General features: G+C 36.6%; 1 protein-coding gene across 1 annotated transcript in view; it reads left to right on the forward strand.

Moving 5' to 3' along the window:
- The first annotated feature begins 1,045 nt into the window (after positions 1 to 1,045).
- LOC138713008 (putative odorant receptor 85d) overlaps positions 1,046 to 16,962 on the forward strand; it is a 36,627-nt gene continuing 20,710 nt past the window's right edge. The window contains exons 1-4 of the mRNA XM_069844690.1: positions 1,046 to 1,088; positions 1,821 to 1,971; positions 6,279 to 6,378; positions 13,569 to 13,667. Of these exons, the coding sequence (XP_069700791.1) occupies positions 1,046 to 1,088; positions 1,821 to 1,971; positions 6,279 to 6,378; positions 13,569 to 13,667 (393 nt within the window). The remainder of the gene's footprint in view (positions 1,089 to 1,820; positions 1,972 to 6,278; positions 6,379 to 13,568; positions 13,668 to 16,962) is intronic.

Raw genomic sequence — 16,962 nt, forward strand, 5'->3', positions numbered from 1 at the left:
CCATATCATGAGGTCATACGAGAATATTAAAGTAGCCTATAATACAGACATTCTACTTTGTCCGTCAGGTTAGAAATATCTGGGAATAAAAATGATAAAATGTTTACAAAAATCGGGGTACCCTATATCGAAGTAATAGCCACCAGTTTTAAATGTAAATACGTCTCTCGGTATGGCATGACGAATATAAGGTATTCGCTGCTTATACACCCGCTTCCATTTCTACTGCATATGTTTCCACATTTCGAATTTTCTCTCTTTAATGAAATTCACTCGCGAATTATTCCAATTTATCTTGCTGATTGTTGTTTGGTCAATTTAGATTATAGCCTGGTTCATTACGAATCGTTTGACAATATTGTGAACGTTCTATCGCTTCGCATTCTGGAGTTGTACTTCCTCCGCTGCCGTCCGACCCGCCTTCCCCTTCGGGTATCGCTAGATGACGTCACTCGCTGGAACTCAAGGTCACGTTGGATACATTGATGCTTCGTCTGTCAATCACCATTTATTTCATTGAAATATATCATGTAGTTTAGAAAATATGAGGCGCGAAGGAATTCGCCGGAAAATATGTCGGTCGACTTTCTGGAATGGCCCTCTAGAACTGGACCAGGCCTAGAGGCATATATGGGATAAGACAAAGAGACTTTCATTGGCGAATGATTGCAATCGACACGTTGCGATGTTTGGACAAGACCCTACGTAACTTATCGTATATAACATTTATAGCATGTTAGTTATTTACTACTAAGCTAATAGAGTATTACACGCAAACGATATGATCAGTCCTATGCATCATATTGTGTCGACAACAGTTACCCATTTACTTCGTACAAGACAAGGTTAACTACAAGACCTGTAAGCAGCTTCTTTTATCACAGGTAGTGAAAAAAACAAAATATTTAGTCAAGGAAGAAAACAAGTTAAAACTGCTAAAACTATTCATTACGTACTTTTATGAGGGGATTAATTTTCTGAAGAATACACAAAAATAATTTCTAAATAGGCTACATTATTCTATCTGGCGATATTTGTAACAGGAATGCAGACCACAGACAAGAATCTGCAGATCCAGGAAGAATCGGGTACTCAAATGGGAAACCATTTCACCTACGATCTGCTGAGTCTCCAAAGAAAAGTACTAAGATATCTTGGTCTGATCTACCCAGAAAGCAATACATGGCAATATAAGTTGCAGGTACTTGTGTACTTTTTATGTTTCTCTTCTTACGTCGTTTTATACATTGGATTCGCTGTTACTTTCTACCAGAACTTGGAAAATATAAGCATCTTAATCCAGATTATATTACAGACGGCATCGGTGAGCTATTGTCATTTATCTTCAGCATACTTTACAGCGAAGCAGGATAGTTTGAAAAATTTATTTCACGTATTGGAAAACACGGTAATGGAAAATGTGGATGACGTTCTTATACTTGACAATAAACTACAGATTGTCGCAAGTGCCACGAAGTGGGCCAAAAAAGTCACGTATGTAATGTTGGCATTGGGATCGGGTGTGATTTTTGGATGGGGAATGTGTCCTATCATTAGAAAATACACATCGATGTTAATTGGAGAGTTCAATGCTACCGTAGACACTGATAAATACTTCTGCTTCGTTATTTGGCGGCCAGAAAATGCTCTGGAGTTTCCAATTTACGAAACATACTACCTTTTTCAAGCTCTGGTCATATATGAGATTGGTACTCATTTCACAGCTTCGACCTTGATAAAATTTTCTCTGATATATCACACAACTACGCACCTCAAGATATTAATTTCGTCGATAAGAGACATTGATGTAATATTCCCAGAAGAGAAAGCTGAAAAACCTTCAGAATCAGTTACCGGCAATATTGCTTCTAATGTGGAAGACATCGGCAACACTAGAGACGTGAAATATTTGGAAGGCAGTGTGGAAGAATACCTGGTCGCCTGTGTGAAGTATCATCAGGCCATATTGCAGTGAGTATTAAGTGGCTTAGAGTTGGGTTTATTTTTTTTTAAGTTGGTTATTTAGCGACGCTTTATCAAAATTAGGTAATTTAATTTGGTGTTGACGAAATTGGTGATAGTGAGATGGTATATGGCGAGATGAAGCCAAGGATTCCTCATAAATTACTTGGAATTCGTGTTACGTTTAGGAAAACCTCGGAGAAAACTCAACCGTGGGAATCGAACACACGCTCGAGCGCAACTTCAAATCGCAGGCAAGCGCCTCAGCCAAGGATTTCTCTTTTAATAAAGTAAATGTGTCATGAATAGAACTTGAGTAAGGATGACCAAGACGCCTGACTGATCTTAGTTGCAAACAGTGTGGTGGTCAGCATGCTGGCTATCGAATTAGATATCCCGGGTTTGACTCCTGTAGTCGACTCTAGGGGGCACTTCTTTTGAAGGTGAAGAGTTCCCTGTATTCTAGAGTCTTGAAATTTGTATGAATATGGGTATGTTTACTAGTGTGCCATTTATTAATAAAGTAATGGTTAAAAAAAATACTTACAGCACTGTCGTTGAGCATAAATCAAAACACAAGTTTCGCCATCACATACTTTAGTTGTAACGCCATCAGTTAGCACAATAGATGCAAGGGAGTTAATTAATTAATGAAGAAATTACACTCTATAGTAGTCAAGATGTTATGAATAGAGAGTGGAGTTTAGGCAAAAACCTATTTTTTTTCCTTGATACATATAGGCTTGAGATTTAATATTTACATTTTTCATGGATATATGGGTATAAATGAAGGGGTTTATAGTGCCTAAAATGCCTATTTCGACGTTAGTGCCTATTTTTAAGTTTTTAAAATTGTTGCATCTCTTTCATAACTGTTTACTTGTTTTCTTAACATCCTGTGCCGTTTACATTCCAAGACGGATAACAACTACTCCTTCCTAGCAGTGAACAACACAATAGAGAAGTACCTCCGGACCACTTCTTCTCATTCTTACAATTTTTCAATCTAAAAATTCCAACTTTCAGTCGGCCTGGGTAGCGTAATCGGTATAGCTCTGGCCTTCTGTGCTCGAGGTTGTGCGTTCGATACCGATCCAGGTCAGTGGTTTTTAAGTGTGCTTAAATGCGACAGGCTTATGCCAGTAGATTTAATGGCATGTAAAAGAACTCCTACGGGACAAATTATTATTATTAGGCCTATTATTATTCTTATTCTTATTATTATTATTATTATTATTATTATATCTTTATCTGTCTGTCAGTAATTTAACACAAACTCGCTGGGTTGTACCCGAATAAGCATTCTCTTACATTCCAAGATAGATAACAACCTCTTTTTTCTCACCATTTTTAAGTACAGCAGTGAGCGACACAATAGCCACAATAGGTGTTGATCATCTACTGTGAAACAAACTAAGGAAATGTGATTGGTGAATGAAAAACACTAACTTAAAGTCAGAGGGCCATATTCATAGTTATTCTTAGCGCAGGCTTCCGGTGGATGATCAGCGAACTAACATTTTTCGTATTTATAAACCTGTATTAGCGATATGATATGATATGATATGATATGAATCCTGTACAAGTAATCATTCGATAGCTGGGACTAGTTTAGCACGCTCGTAGCGCAGGCCAGCGAAATGTCTATGAATAGCACCCAGAATATCTTAATTCTGTGTATGCGTGTGTATCCTTGTAAAATGTGAAATCTGTGGAAGTTTCTTTTAATCCTAGAATTTTGCATTAAATAAATGTTGAATCTTATATTAGTGACATTCTTAAAAAAGCCTATTTTTTATTTTATACAGCCTAAGTAAAGCAGTTTAAGAGCCTATTTTAGCCGCCTAAAATGTCATTTTTAGGGCCTAAAATTCCGCTCTCGGGTTATGAAGGAGTGACAAGTACAGGCGCGTCTAGTCAGGGACCAATACGTGGTATTGCTCTGACTGGCTTGATTCTTTTCGATTACGATAGTAGTTAAAATGGCGTAGTTATTAACAGGTGTAATTAGCTATCTTCCTTAAACAAATAACTACACACACTAATTTTACATTTTTTAATTAATTTTGGAATAGCCCATATTAATTGATCGGTTGAAATTTCTACTTCCACGGCTAACTTGCTGAAAACATGTAATGCAACCCGTTCTTCGCTCACTACATTAGTAGAGGAATTCGGTATGGAATTGTTTTCTATAAAACAGGAAAAGTATCGGTCATAATCACAAATAAATAAGAACTAATTCTTTAAAAATAAAAATATCACAATAGCACCAAATCGAAGGCATAAACAATTCATGCAATTATAGGGACCCAATAAATCCCCTGCGAATCTTCAGATTGGTCTTTCAAAGAATTGATACTATTGCAATAAACAAGCGCTATGAGAAAACATGTTTTCAATTGAACCGGCATTCCGTTTTGAGAGATATTCAAAATCAAGCAACAGAAGTTGACGAGGAGAATTCAATTTATGAGCAGTTTACTATTTGGTAGCAGAGAAGGGGTTTTAAAATTAACATGGCTATGTTGATCAGATTTTTTGTATTCGACAGATAATGGAGAAAAAATGGGAGTATAAGGGTACAGTACATCAGTTATTCATAGACTTCAAAAAGGCATATGACTCGGTTAAGAGGGAAGTATTATATGATATTCTTATTGAATTTGGTATTCCCAAGAAACTAGTTTGATTAATTAAAATGTGTCTCAGTGAAACATACAGCAGAGTCCGTATAGGTCAGTCTCTATCTGATGCTTTTCCGATTCACTGCGGACTAAAGTAGGGAGATGCACTATCACCTTTACTTTTTAACTTCGCTTTAGAATATGCCATTAGGAAAGTTCAGGATAACAGGCAGGGTTTGGAATAGAACTGGTTACATCAGCTTCTTGTCTATGCGGATGACGTGAATATGTTAGGAGAAAATACACAAACGATTAGGGAAAACATGGAAATTTTACTTGAAGCAAGTAAAGCGATTGGTTTGGAAGTAAATCCCGAAAAGACAAAATATATGATTATGTCTCGTGACCAGAATATTGTACGAAATGGAAATATAAAAATTGGAGATTTATCCTTCGAAGAGGTGGAAAAATTCAAATATCTTGGAGCAACAGTAACAAATATAAATGACACTCGGGAGGAAATTAAACGCAGAATAAATATGGGAAATGCGTGTTATTATTCGGTTGAGAAGCTCTTATCATCCAGTCTGCTGTCCAAAAATCTGAAAGTTAGAATTTATAAAACAGTTATATTACCGGTTCTTCTGTAAGGTTGTGAAACTTGGACTCTCACTCTGAGAGAGGAACATAGGTAAAGGTTGTTTGAGAATAAGGTGCTTAGGAAAATATTTGGGGCTAAGCGGGATGAAGTTACAGGAGAATGGAGAAAGTTACACAAAGCAGAACTGCACGCATTGTATTCTTCACCTGACAAAATTAGGAACATTAAATCCAGACGTTTGAGATGGACAGGGCATGTAGCACGTATGGGCGAATCCAGAAATGCATATAGAGTGTTAGTTGGGAGACCGGAGGGAAAAAGACCTTTGGGGAGGCCGAGACGTAGATGGGAGGAAAATATTAAAATGGATTTGAGGGAGGTGGGATATGATGATAGAGACTGGATTAATCTTGCACAGGATAGGGACCGATGGCGGGCTTATGTGAGGGCGGCAATGAACCTTCGGGTAAGCAAGTTGTAAGTAAGTAAGTATGTTTAAAGGATTTCCAGGTTCCTCTCACTCCGTTACTTGACACTACATTAAGCGTAATCAAGGATTCATTGAAGGTTCTACATCAGTATATATATTTCTCTGTTAAAAATAAAATAATATGAAGAATGATCAGTACTATTTCAAAATGAATATAAAGGCAATTATTTAATCATATTATTCGCCACGTTTGTTTGAACATTTTACTGTATTTCAAGACCATTCAGATCATCGAAGTAACATTCGCAGATGTAAAATATTAATTCATAGCTATCTCGTATTTAATTGTTTTTGGGTTTTTTGCACTATGCCACATCTCATCCTACAACCAATGCTTCGAAATTATTTGTCAACTGAGTTTACATAGAAGATAAGGTTATTAGAACCACTATCAAACACTCGTTAGACAGAACCGGTTCAGTCCTGGCTCCATTTTTCTTGCCTTCTACAATAATCCAGCCGAAAATTAACACCGGCATTAGGGCATTTAGGACTTAAATTCTTCGCAACAATAGAGACTGATAATACTGTTACAAAACATGCGTATTAACCCAACTGATTTGCAAGGATATACAGTATTTATGTGTTCCGTTTACAGAATATCTGAAAGCATTCAAGAAATTTTGAGCCCCGTCATGCTGGCGAGTTTCCTGACGAACGAGGTGATGATATGCGTGGCTGCGTTTCAGATGACTATTGTGAGTATACGCACTTTGCTAAGGACAGACGAAACTTCAAGAAGATAACAGGATTGAAAATTCTAAATCTGATAATTGGAGTCGTAGAAAATGAGGGCATTTAAACCGAATGTAAATTCTACAGATTCTCAAGGCAGTCATAAGTTACAAGAATTTCAAAGGAGAAATTTTAATGAAAAGATAAGGCCCTTCGTCTACCGGAAAAACCAACGCGACGCAATAAATAGCGGGCGGGAGATCACTTACGATAATTTCGCCGTTTTTCCTTCGTAAAAGAAACCTAATTTAATTCAATCGTGATAATGTTGTAGTTTGATGAGTAGCTTACTGTGGCTAATCGTACTTCCAAGCTTGTGAAAGTAGTCAGAAACGTTTTTGGAGTCACCCTGATTTGGACGACGACGACAATCCAAGTGATTACCTGCCGACCAACACGTTTCGTTTCTTACGATTTATAGCGTTGCTCTTCGATGGACGAGCTAGGTATGATTTTATTGGTAAAATTGCCTGGGTGATTAGTCGCCCGATTAATAGTATGCGTTTGATCTCGTCGGTGGACGAAGGGCCTAATAGCACGTAGAAAGGATGATGGATACTAAAACTTTTTGTAAGGTTATTATGATTAACATTTTCAAAACCAAGTAACTGTAATGGTTGTAGAGTTAAATGGATTTAACTTTTCTTTCTTGAGAATCAGAATAACCATTTAACTGTTTCGAAGATGTCCTGAATGTATGTGAAGTATTCGCATTGGAAGAATATTACGAGGTAGTAGATCTATATAAATATTATTATGCAAATATGGCTTTCAGGTATAGCTCCCTGTGAAGCTGACTTCGATTCCCCTGAAATACAGAGTTTGTGTGCACTCAATGTTGGACTTGACGTATTGTCAGCCCACTTGAGGTATGTAGATAAAGGGAAAAATTGAGCCGGTATCTAGTATAGTTCCTGTGTACAGTGCGATTATTTAGTCCTGACAGTCGCCAGCCGTGTGCGCCTGTGTGAGGTGAGTCCATTAAGTTACGCCAAGGGATGTTCAGGTTATTTTGTCGCCTGCAGTCAGAGCGATCGGATGTCACGCATGCGGAATAGCGTTGTGTTTCCAGTACAGTTAAGCTGTACTGCGTACCTTTACCGACCGTTCTCTCTTATCTCTACTCCGGAACTCTCCCCACTACTCCTATTACTTTCCCTCTTTCGCGTTGCTGAGCTGTCAGGACTAAAAAATCAGTGTGTAGCTCAGTCGGTACAGCATTAGCGCGCTCAGTCAATGGTCCCGGGCCCGGAACAATTTTTTTCCTTGAAATTATTAAAAAATTATTAGTATTGAATTCAGTATCATAATAAATTATGGTAGTAAGAAATGAGACAAATTTCAAAGAAACGATTATTAAATGTTTTCTATTATTAGATATATGGTCAAGTGCATCAACGTTGTTTAAATTTTAACAACCATTAACTGCCTGTTAAGTGACAAGTTCGGCGCAGTAACGATAAGGATTGTCAAAAACTTGCTTGTCAGCTATAAATGTAATTGGCCAATTAAGTTAGTTAACAATAGTTACTTAGTTTGAAAGAGCACAAGTTGGCAGAAATATTCGGCATTGATAATTTTGAAGATGAAATGTTGTAGTTAGATTATCTATATCGACATGAAGGCTAAAGTGAATAAATAGAATCAGGACATCCAAAGAAAAAAAGGACAAAAATATGTAGAATTACGTTTCTTGTATCAGACTGTGCATTATCCTTACTTTAATAATTGTATTTTTACTAATAACATTATAAAATATTTTTTTTATCTGGCCTAAAATCCGCCCTTAGAGACAAAAGTGATGTTTTTAAATCTTCCATTGACCTTCACATAATCATTACGAGTACCTAAGCTGCTGATATGTATAATTATAACCTACGCCTTTACGCATTCCTCTACGTCACCGAATTGATGCATAAATAAAATATTTTGTTCTGTATTAAACTTATTGTTTATTAACACACATTTGTTGATTTTTCACTTCAATATGTTAGCTAAAGGAATATGAATTCCTTTTGCTTTAAGCATGGCGAAGTTTGCATTGGAACATTCTACTTGATAGACACAGCCATTAGCCTACTGCTACCTGCTTAGAGCACAACTTATAAAAAAGAACTACCATCCTTGCAATCCCTCCATTCATAGCGTTATATACCTATAAGGAAACTCAGCTGATTAGTGAATGTAACCTACCTGCTCCGTATGATACAAGGTCTGGAAGTGCTATTTTTAAAAAAATAGAAGAAAAGTTAAAAAAAAAACGAGCTTCCGAGAGTGTGGAATGCATTTCACAAACTTGCATTGTACGATCATATTTTAGTAATTCCAAATACAATGTATTTTGCATTGAAGATTTAGACCAATATTATTCCAAAGCCTTCGCAAAACTGCACTGTAATGGTAACTAATGAACAATAGGTTAACTGTAATGGATCTGTTTCAGTATAGTTTTATGTAATGAAGAATGGTTTCTTCAGCAACAAGTTTCTGTGTGGGAATTCTAACTTCCAAGATCTAACAACAATAGCTTTAAATACAACAAACAACACGATCGTGCAAGAAATAAGGTTTCAATGTATAAAAAATTGTGTTTTTACTTAAAACGGTTGTGTAATAGTTTAATGTAACCAATTATTTTATTTTTACATTACAAGTAATTAAAATATTATTAGATGTGTTTGAAAAAATATTAGTATGAGTTGTATTTCTATAAGGGGTTAAAGGAGTAGTGATTGCTAAGACCTATAGTCTCACTTTGGAGTTGATAAAACGTTAAGACATAGAGCTGAAAACCCGGGTTCGAATCCCGGAGCCGGAGAAAATTTTTCTCCGCTCCACATATTCTTCTGCATGGAAATATCATATGCACTTCGGTACATCGCTATAATATGATATGCATATATAATCATTTGTGATTTAAGACGGCGCTCATTCCGTCTGATCCCGGCCTCTTTGTCACTCGTAATGAGTGCACCTCTGCACATTAGTGTGTTGGACAGTGTGCCACTGTCACACATCTGTGACACAGTGCGTGAGGGTTGGCCACTAAAGGGAAACTAAACGGTGAAGCTTAAACTGAGAGGATTCAATCCGGCATCGGAATGGAATCCGGTTTGGCTTAGTGGATAAAGCTTCAGCACGTAGAGCTGAATACCCGGAATCGAGAGAATTTTCCTCCTCTCCACCGATTCTTCATCATATGGTAACGCAGAATTCCTGCATGGAAATATCATAATATATACTTCGGTGCATCGTTATAATTACCCATATATACTTGATGTCATTTTATCATATCAGACGTGCATGGAGGCTACATTAATTATTAGGCTTCGTATTTCAGCTACCTATGTACAGGAATGAAGGTGTCTGATTCGAAGTATATGTGACGTCACAGCGCTGATACAGGTATGTTCGTGTACAAAATAGTTACGCATTCTATGAACTCTTCTTCTAGAAAGTCAAAACCGGGACGCAGTCATAGTGAGTAGTCTTATCGATCACTGCTCTTACTAGTCGTATTATATAGGGTAAATAACTATATCGTTGTGGCTGATTGAAAGTTCATTGCAGAGTAAAATGCTTTAAGTAAGACGCTCAAGAGTATAATATTGCAGGGCATTATTGAGAATATTTGATCTAATATTTTCACTGTCAATATAGACAACATTACATATAAATTGTGCAAAATAAAGGAAAAAGTGACAAAAACAGTGCAATGAAAGACGCTGAAATACCAAAAGGCACAGAAAGCGTGTTGAACGTAATCTGAAAAACCAGTACCATCATAATCTGAAAATTATGAAGATATTAACTCGACGTTTAGCATGAATTTGTGTAGTTTACCATGATGTTCAGTGCCAACATCCGAATTAATAAACTGAATAATATGCATTTCAGGGAAATTCTAGAGAAGTACCTACATAGAAAATTAGTGCGTTTTCAGTGATGAGGGACACGCAATATCATAATGAAACACGAAAACATATCAGACAATAGGAATATCTGTTACTGCATCATGTACCAATAACGTCATGTGCTGCTATTGAAAGAATTTCTTGCAATATAAAATCATTTCAAGTGACATCCGCATATGTTGAAATTCCGTAACTTACGAATACACGTTACTATTCACGGCAAAAATCACAAGAAAATGAACATCACGGCTCAAGCATATGTTTACCAGTATCAGAATATCGGGAGTTAACTGTAATACACGAACACGCAGCGACGACCTGTTTGTTTATATCCTTATCCGTATCACCTGTGTTCGGCGTACTATATACCCAATGTGTCTTTAACTTCAGTCTTTAGGTAGCAGGAATACGAAGCCTATTAATTATAATACATAGGAATACTACTTTATAGTGCATAATTGAATTCCGAACCCTAATCGTTATATCACATTGTATTACACACTACTGCGTGTCACGCCGAAGTGGAAGTCTGGATCCCACTGTCGCATTACGCAGAGAGTCTTGCGTCGATTCGCTGTGCAACAGTCCCGCGCGTGGCTATTAAAATCCAGCCTCCTAAATAAACACGTATTTGAGTTCTACGCGGTTGTTAAAAACCAAGGCATAAGTGAGTGAAAGGGACGATATCAAGAAAAGGTGAAATAATTTAATTATATTATGGTAGTAAGTGTTTTCCATTAGCTTTATGGTTTCTTGTAAGAGAACTTTTGTAAATAGTGAGCTAAAATCAGACTACCGCTGTGGAGTAAGGGTTAACATACCTGACAGTGCAACGAGCGGGCCCGAGTTCAAATCCTTGTTGAGACAAGTTACTTGGTAGAGGTTTTTCCCAGGGTTTTCCCTCATCCTATTAAGAGCAAATGTTGGGTAAGGTTCGGCACTGGACCCTTGATTTATTTCACTGGCATTATTACCTTCATATCATTCGGACGCTAATTAACCACAGTAGTTAATAAACTGTCGTAAAATATCCCACAAAAATCAAAACTAACTAATGCATTATATTGTTTGTTTTAGTCTACTTCAAAGCCTCTATGAATGGTTGTGAATTGTTTTCATGGTGTGGTGAGTCACCTACATGAATTTTGAGCATATACGACAGGAATTTATCTAACTAGGCCAAGAGAAAACATTTATGGAATATAACTTAATAGTTTGGTCTGGTAACTTGGACTGTCCTATAACTAAAATTGTTTTTCTTTTTAGTTTCTTGGTAGGATCTTACAGTATAATAGTTTGTAAGTGGGGTGTACTGAAAGATGCTATACATTTTCGAGATACAGTAAGAATTGGTGTTAATAACAGCATTATTAACTATCTTTGCCTGCGGGGTGACGAGCACATTTCTTTGAAATATATAAATTTGTTTTTCGGTGGTTTGGAAGTTCTCCAAATTGTAACCGTGGTCCAGATTAGCCTGGCGTAACGTGTCTAATAGAGTAGGCGACCCCTCTGATCTTATCTATCTGACCTGATAATGGACCCTGTATGCAGTTACGAAACGTTGAGAATTTCAATTTCCAGGACATGGTGCAATACCCAAAAGCCTAACTCTGATCTGAATTATAGTTTTGAGCTGGGGACACTGAGCAATGTAATGCACAGTAGCTCACAGCTCAGCACTGCCAGTCCGCAAGCGTCAGCTGCTCAGCTCACCCAAGACCAATATTGCTTGACGCGGCCGCTTCCTAGCCCATCGCACTGGACTTCGAACCCCACCGTAGCTCACAGCACTGCTGAGCACTTCACTGACATGAACCCAACAGTTGGTTGCATTCTATTTCTTTTCTGCTTGCGAGCATTGGTTGTGATTTCGCTTCGCATGTGGCATGAGGATACAGTTCCTCGCATACCAGATAACATAAAAAATTTAATTATTTTCCACTGTTGTCGAACATATATTTAAGAATTGTCCCACCCGACCCTGTTGTTTTAAACTCTCTAACGGCGATTTTATACTTCACTACTTTTTCTCTAGGGACACTGTATTTTAGAATGTGTGCTTTCACGGCCGGTGTCTGTGATGAAGTTTTCCCGGGCTGAGATGCCGTGGTCTACCATTCTACCAGCCTACCAGTAGACCCCGGCATCTCAGCCCGGAAAACCTCCATCACAGAAACTGTATTTTCTTTGAGATGCACCATTATCTCAACTCATCTTGAAAAACTGAAACAAAATCGTTTGAAACAGTGTCTGATCCTTGATCGAGCCGCACATGCAACCACAAGCCCGGGCTAATTCAATGAATAAGTAAATGATAGAAGAGGAGAACTTGGGCTTGATCCCTTGATACCAACTGACCGCACAAAACCGCTACGCAGGCCTTTGACGTCACGAGCTTGTTCCGTGCGAAACTATGAAGCTCAGTGCGGTGCAGTGCGGAAGCACCCCATGGACTGGGCCGTTGTGCAGGTGTCTGATGCTGAGATCTTGATGTATAGAGTAGTGGAGTACTGAAATTCTGATTAATAATGCTGAAATTTTGATGCGTGGAGTACTGAAATTGTGAGTAATAGTTTGAGGACGACAATGACGGAGTTTTGAAACTTTTTTTGTGGTTTCAAAATGCTGGTGGCAGAGTACTAATATTCTGGTTGGTAGTTTCAATATCAAAACTAACCAAATTACGAAATTTTGGTTTGTGATTTCAGAAAAAAAAAATGTAATGAACATTCAAATTCTGATTGCTGACTTTAGAGCAATGTATGTAGATTACTTAAATTTGTATATTCTTGAGACAATAGAAACGGAGCCTCAAGAAAGATGGCATTGAAATCCTGAAATTTTTTTGTGCTTTCAGAAGCAGAGTGAAATAGTACTCAAATATTGAACTGTGTTTTAGGATGTTATTGTTGGAATACTCAGATTTTGGTAGCCTACGTAATTTTCATTTTGGTTTAAAATTAGATTTCAGGATCAGAGTGAAATAATACTCAAATTTTTAACTGTGTTTTCTACGTTATTGGTGGAATACTCAGATTTTGGTACGTGATTTTCTTTTTGGTTTAAAATTAGCAGTTCTTGGATACTGAAACTTTCATATGTACTTTGAGAACGATAGTGAAATAAATTAATTTGCAATTCCTTGAAAATAGTAATGAAGTACCGATAATCAACATTTGAAAAGAGGTTTTAGGACGATAGTGACGAAGTACAGAAATATTGATTTCTCATTTCAGGACGAAAGTAATGGTCAAGTGAAACTTTTCGCCAGTTTGCTAAAAGACGCAATCTATCTTCTGATGATTTGCTGGTGCGGTGAACAACTTACAGAACAGGTGACTAATGGAATTTTTTAATTAACAATTTACACATACCGGGTGTAATAACAGTACTATGAGTATCACATATCTCTATTTATTGAGGTCACAGTATTCAGAATTTTAGTTTCAATTCTATCCGTGTCTAGCCAATTATTTACTAAGGGCAATATTACACTATCACAGTTATTTTACAAAGAATATTATGAAATCTGTTATCGAAGGTCTGTGGTAAATGGTGGAATTTGAAGTATATTACAGTATACAAAATATTGTATGAAAGAAAATATAAAATTAGGGAATAAGAACTATCAGTTTCCATTTACAGTAAAATAAATTAATAACTTTCTTGATCACATATAGGCCTATGCAAAAATGAATGAAGAAGAGTACTATGCTTGTTTAATACAATTTAGTTCAAAATACAAAGTCATTCAAAAACAAGTTAAATTTTGACCTTTTTAAGAATTAGGACATACAGAAAACGAGAACACACTTATACCCATAAAGCTGTGGGGTTTATTGGATTCAGTTTAAATGTGGAGTATGTATCCGACATTTTGTTCTTCAACAGGCAACAACAATCTTTCTTCTATGTTGTGAACAGTATTTACTAATGGATCTGTTGGAATATCTTCAATTTGATGCGAAATTGCATATTTTAGTTTGTCGGTAGTCGTAGGATTAGTTAAAAAAAAAACATGGTCAGTTTTTCCACGAAATGTTTAATTTGGTTTAACTAGTGTTAAATTAACAACCTGTTTATTTCTAACGTTTTGTTAATATATTTTCCATTTCTTCAACATCATTTTGTTTAAAACAACCAACACTTAACCGTAACAGTAGTTAACACTATTTTAATCACTCAATAGCAGCTGGTAATGATTTTCCACATGTAAGACAATTTTTATTGCCTGATATTATTCAATAAATTCTGTATTGTAGAGTAAGTCATGAAAACTGCATGTAATCATAACCTGAAACAGTAGGCCATGATCGATAAAGAAGAAGACAAATGAAAGTTGTAGGTGACTACTATTGAATAATAATATTATTACAAAGTAAGGTTATAGCACAGTCTAGTATATACAGTCACGAAGCTCAATACGTAGTAAATATGCATCCATAGATAGTTGCCAACCACTAGGATCGCTAATATCGCCTCATTACAGACAATGCGAAATAGTACCTGCATAGTCTATTGTTCTTAGCACCCTCACAACTGTATATACAGTACTAGACTGTGGTTATAGTACTAATGCTAACATGACTTCTCAAAGAAGCAATTTTTGCTCAAACCTTTTTAATATATTACTCACTCTTTATTTTGAAATGCTATTGACCTTGGTTATATTTAGTTGAAAAGAGCCATTATCATAGAGTCAAGAGTATATAGCAGATGCTGAATTGGAGTAAGTGATCTATTTCTGTTCGTAGTATATTCAAGTCTGGTTTAAATTTCTTGTAAAATTTTGAGGCTTACTTGTTTTGAAAAATCTATATTGTAACAAACTTAGTGTCATGCATAGTATATAAAACATCATTCCTAGTTACCTTGCCATGTTGAGATCCCACATTTTCTAAATATTCAATAATAGCTCAGTATCAAAATAAGCAGTTCGCTTTACAAGATTATCTTCCCTATATTAGCTTTCCAAAATTGTCTCTTAAATGTTATGTTATCAGTCATTCACGAAATATTCTTTAAAGAGAGACATAAAATAGGCTATCATTTTCACAACTTGTTTGAACAGCAGTGGTGTCATCTGCCATATTTAACTATCTCAGCGGTTCCCAAACTTTTTCAGCCACGGAGCCCTTTTTGAAGCAAAAGTTTCTCGTGGAGCCCCAGGAAATGTTTACTTTTTAGTTTTATCTGTCTACGTTCTATGAAGCATATTTCACACGATACATAAACGGAAGTATGAATATGTGTGTTTATATATACATATATACATACATACATACATATAAAGGAAACAGTAGTAAAAAAGTACTGGATATAATTTATTTAAATCTACAAAATGATCTTAACATGTAGTTAAGATATTTAAAAAATGTTACAATGTTACATGTACACCCGAAGTTAATGTGAAGAATGTGCCTGTTTCTTGCGACAGAGTTTGTCAATGTCCGATGTCATAGAAGTCAGTGTCGACCTGGTTGGCGAGTTGGTATAGCGCTGGCCTTCTATGCCCAAGGTTGCGGCAACCCTGGGCCATAAGCTTGAAACGGTGGAACCAAAAAGGTGTATTAGTATGGCCGTCAAATTACCCAAAGTTCATCTCTTTTTCTGGTGTGTTTATCAGCTGTTTTGTTCATATTGTTACGATTATAAATTGTATCGTGTTGTGAATATTTCAAAAGTGTAGTCAAGTTCAGCAAGTGTTACTTTTTTTTTTAAATATGCTAGTATTCTTCTCGGCTCTACTGTAGAATATATCCGTTGATATGTTTCCCCTATGCTTTAACATGTGAAGGAGTGCCAACATCCTTCTTGATAAAAGAAAGAATGTGGAAATGAAATGTTCAGTCCATGTCACAACCGTAACGCTTTTAATAAATATACAGTGAAATTTACATTGATACAGTAATATGCTACTACTCCTGTTACCTCTACATCCATTCTAAACCGTTTACGTATGACTGAAACCGATAGTAGCGATTGAATATTTGGCGTTTGGTGGTATTTCGCGGAGGATTATGGGGCATAGAAGGTGTAGTTGACGTCATATCCGTCGCACCGATATCAAGCATATTTGCTTGGAGTGCTCTCTCCTTTCTTTTTATCCTCTCAGGGTTACGGATTCGATCCCGGGCCAGGTTGATGGCATTTAAGTGTGCTTAAATGCGACAGGCTCATGTCTCCTGCTGGACAAAATTCTGGCACATCCGGCGACGCTGATGTAACCTCTGCAGTTGCGAGCGTCGTTAAATAAAACATAACATTAGAAGTCAGTTGAAGACGTATATCGTCTTCTGTGTCCAAACAAGTTCGATATTTTGTTTTTGTAGCCATGTAACTCGAAAGGGTCGTTTCATTGAGGTACATAGTACCAAAAGCCAGTGGGAGAAACTTAGCTTTTGAACTTAACATCAAAAGATCCTTCCCTAACTTAGCCCAAAATTTGGGAAATGGTTTGCTTTTAAATTATCCCTGACATTGGCTGTTCGAAACCATGTCTATAAGGAAGTCATATCTGAAGCAGTGAGGACTGCTGGTTTTGACATCACTGGAAATGGATCTACAATCCACTCATATTTCTTTAGAATCGATTCCTGAGTGTCCCTTGGAAATTATGAATTCATATTG

The sequence above is a fragment of the Periplaneta americana genome, chromosome 14, assembly GCF_040183065.1.
Source record: "Periplaneta americana isolate PAMFEO1 chromosome 14, P.americana_PAMFEO1_priV1, whole genome shotgun sequence".
NCBI lineage: Eukaryota > Metazoa > Arthropoda > Insecta > Blattodea > Blattidae > Periplaneta > Periplaneta americana.